This window comes from Eucyclogobius newberryi, unplaced genomic scaffold (genome assembly GCF_026437365.1).
Source record: "Eucyclogobius newberryi isolate DKJ021-1_F unplaced genomic scaffold, fEucNew1.0.hap1 SCAF_9, whole genome shotgun sequence".
In the NCBI taxonomy this organism is placed as follows: Eukaryota; Metazoa; Chordata; class Actinopteri; order Gobiiformes; family Gobiidae; genus Eucyclogobius; species Eucyclogobius newberryi.
In genome coordinates, this window is record NW_027316532.1 from 24,386,633 (window position 1) to 24,389,517 (window position 2,885).

Here is a 2,885-nt window from a genome sequence, read left to right on the forward strand (position 1 = left end):
TTTCCATAAAAGACAGGATATCTTTAGGACATTGAGGACATCCTATTATCTAGATTGCGATGTATTGCGCAGCCCTATCATTTTTATAACAGATGACGAGATAGGGCTGTGCAAATAATCCAATTTAATTACATTTAAAGTGCTCTAACGCCAATCATGTCAGTAAAAAAAATGTTGTTCAGAGGTCAGACTTTCAGGCAGTTAGTTAGAGTTAAATTGCACTGTCACACACTCTGTCTTGTTTAAAAAATAAAAATAAAATTGTAATTGATTGATGAAGAGACATATCACGCTGTCTTGTCTTCATCCAACCACACAACAATACAGAGTAGCACTAGACTGCAAGTAAGAAGACAAGTTAACATCGTACAGTAGAATATAGAGCATCTTTATCCATGTTATAAATGTGAACTGAAATGGTTATTGCTGTTATTTAGTCATTTGCCTGTGCGTTTAGTCCTTTCAGGTGTTATTGGCTTCTTGGTCTCACTCCGCTTTGCTCTTTTTCAGGTGAATGCAGCTTTTCCACGAAACACAGCTCCGGACACCCGCCTCTTTGATTAGATATTGATGCAGTAACAAGGAGCTCAACACGAGCCGCTGGATTTACCAACTGAGAGAATTAAATCGACTCGCCGACTTTGTTCGCACTCATCTGCGCGTGGAGCCCGACGTAAAGACAAATTCAAGCATCGAGAACAAGACAAATTAGAGTGTGTTTTTTTCCAGACTTGAGCGCGTGGATTCATTCGCTTGAGGCTGCGGTGGCGGCAGCTTCACACAACACGCTGGACCTCGCAGCAGGATGCCTGAACTGGACAACTTTCCCCCCGTTAGGGACCACCACCACCACAGCGGCTCTGAGTCGGGTCTGAACGGACCGGCCGACCCTGCCCAGATCCAGCACAGCATTCTGGAGGAGCACGTGGAGCTGTGGTGGTTCAGAGACCCGGGGAAGTCTCTGCTCTGCTACAGCGTGTCCATACTCCTGATTTTGGGCTGCGGCCTGGGGGGCGTGGGGCTCCTGTCGACCACCACCAGCGTCTCCAGCGAATGGCGGCTCGGGGCGGGCACGGCGCTCTGCCTGCTGGCGCTCGGCGTGCTCCTCAAGCAGCTGCTGAGCTCCGCCGTGCAGGACATGAACTGCGTGAGGAGCAGGCGGAGGATTGACATGTTAAAGAGCGGCGGGCTGTCGGACCTCCTGGTGCTCCTGATCACCGGCGTTTCCCTGCTCATCTGCGGAGGCGTGCTGCTGCGACTGGCCCTGGCGAACCACATGCCCAAGCCGGGAAAGGCGCTGAACGACATGTACATCTCCGGGGTGGTGCTCCTGGTGGGAGGAGGCGCGGCGGTGATGGGAGTGGGGATATATTCGGTGGTGGTGATGCTGCTGGGGCGGACGAGGCGCGGGCTGCGCTTGGTGGACAGGGTTTTTCACATTTTCACGGTTTCGGGACACATCGATCGTCAGGGGGGCAGAGAGACCACGTCCAGTTTGGCAAACCTCATCTGACACATGCAATGTAGACAAGACAGTTTGGCTCGTCGTGACAGAAATGTATTTCAACATGACACAGGGATGTCAGGGCGGCAGTGTTATAGTTATTGCATTTTAAACATTTATTTAAATGTGTAATATTTAACTTTTCTGGATTAGGGTGTGCCACTTGCTTGTTTCTATGGAGATGCCCAGAATGTTCTCAGGTATTTGAGGAAACTATTACTCAAGAGTAATTGTAAGAGTAACTGGATGTTTATCTGGTTTATGATTTATAAAGTTATTGTAATTGGAAAGAAAAAACTAAAGTAATGCACATTTATAGAACTTTTATAGGATGGACCGAAAAATCTAAATCCAATCCCAAAGATTCAAAGAGCGATACAAGAAAATGTTCAAAACATAAAGCTTTGCTAAATATAGATTTTCTAGTGAGACAGAGTGACTTGTACATAAGTAAGAGTACTGGTACTTCAAAGAGAATATCTCAAGGAGTAAAAGTAGTCCAATAACACCGAAGAAGTACAATCTATATAAACGTTACTCACGTAAAAGTAAATGTAACTGAGCACAACCAGGGTGTTTTTGAAACATTAAATCACTCATAACTTTACACAATTGAATGAATAAAGGCTGTAATGAATAATTCCCTAATCTCCATGGAGACAAGCTCTCCACCAGAAAAGTTACACAGGGCAACTTTAACAATGAATGATAAGATAAGAGAATGTCCTAATGAAATTCATATGATGTCTTACTTTAAAATAATACATTGTACAATAATGTAAATGGATGCCAGAAAGATAAGCTGGAAGAGAAGCTTCCAAAGAAATGAAGGACATAAAAGAGAGAAGCCTTGTGTTCTGTTGAACTTTTGAAGTAAATCATGTATTGCTCATGTTTTGGGGGGATGGGAAAACCACGTGCTTTAAGACAGGACCACCGTGCCATTCTGCTATACCAATGACACAATGAACTCCTTATCTAACTGTCGTAGATAATCAAAAAGTGTCCAATTTATGTTTTATCAGTTTGATTCATACACTTTTTTGTAATGATTCAGCGAGATCTTTAAGTCCCTACGTAACTGTAAATTCAATTATTCCTGACATCCCCAAAACGTCATTAGAACAGACAGTGTCCAAACATCGACAGAAACCACAGGATTTAAACGCGATCCATCTCGACGTGAGCCAGCGCCGTCTCCCTCTGGTCCGCGCCCGATCGACCGACGCCAAAAGAGTGGGACTCGTAACGTCTCTCAATGGAGATGTAACAAATGGGACAAGGATCACAACGCCGCCACTACGAGACATTGTGATGTACTTTTACCATATTTAATCAAAGAAAACTGGGATAAAAGCACACGTTTCCGTCGAGCGATGAA

The 2,885-nt window shown here is 44.7% G+C and overlaps 1 protein-coding gene across 1 annotated transcript; it reads left to right on the plus strand.

Annotated features, from left to right (window-relative positions):
* The first annotated feature begins 490 nt into the window (after nucleotides 1-490).
* On the plus strand, nucleotides 491-1,665 carry tmem125a (transmembrane protein 125a). Its single transcript, XM_072439339.1, has one exon. The coding sequence runs from the start codon at nucleotides 806-808 to the stop codon at nucleotides 1,511-1,513; it is 708 nt and encodes a 235-aa protein (XP_072295440.1). The 5' UTR covers nucleotides 491-805; the 3' UTR covers nucleotides 1,514-1,665.
* Nucleotides 1,666-2,885: the final 1,220 nt, after the last annotated feature.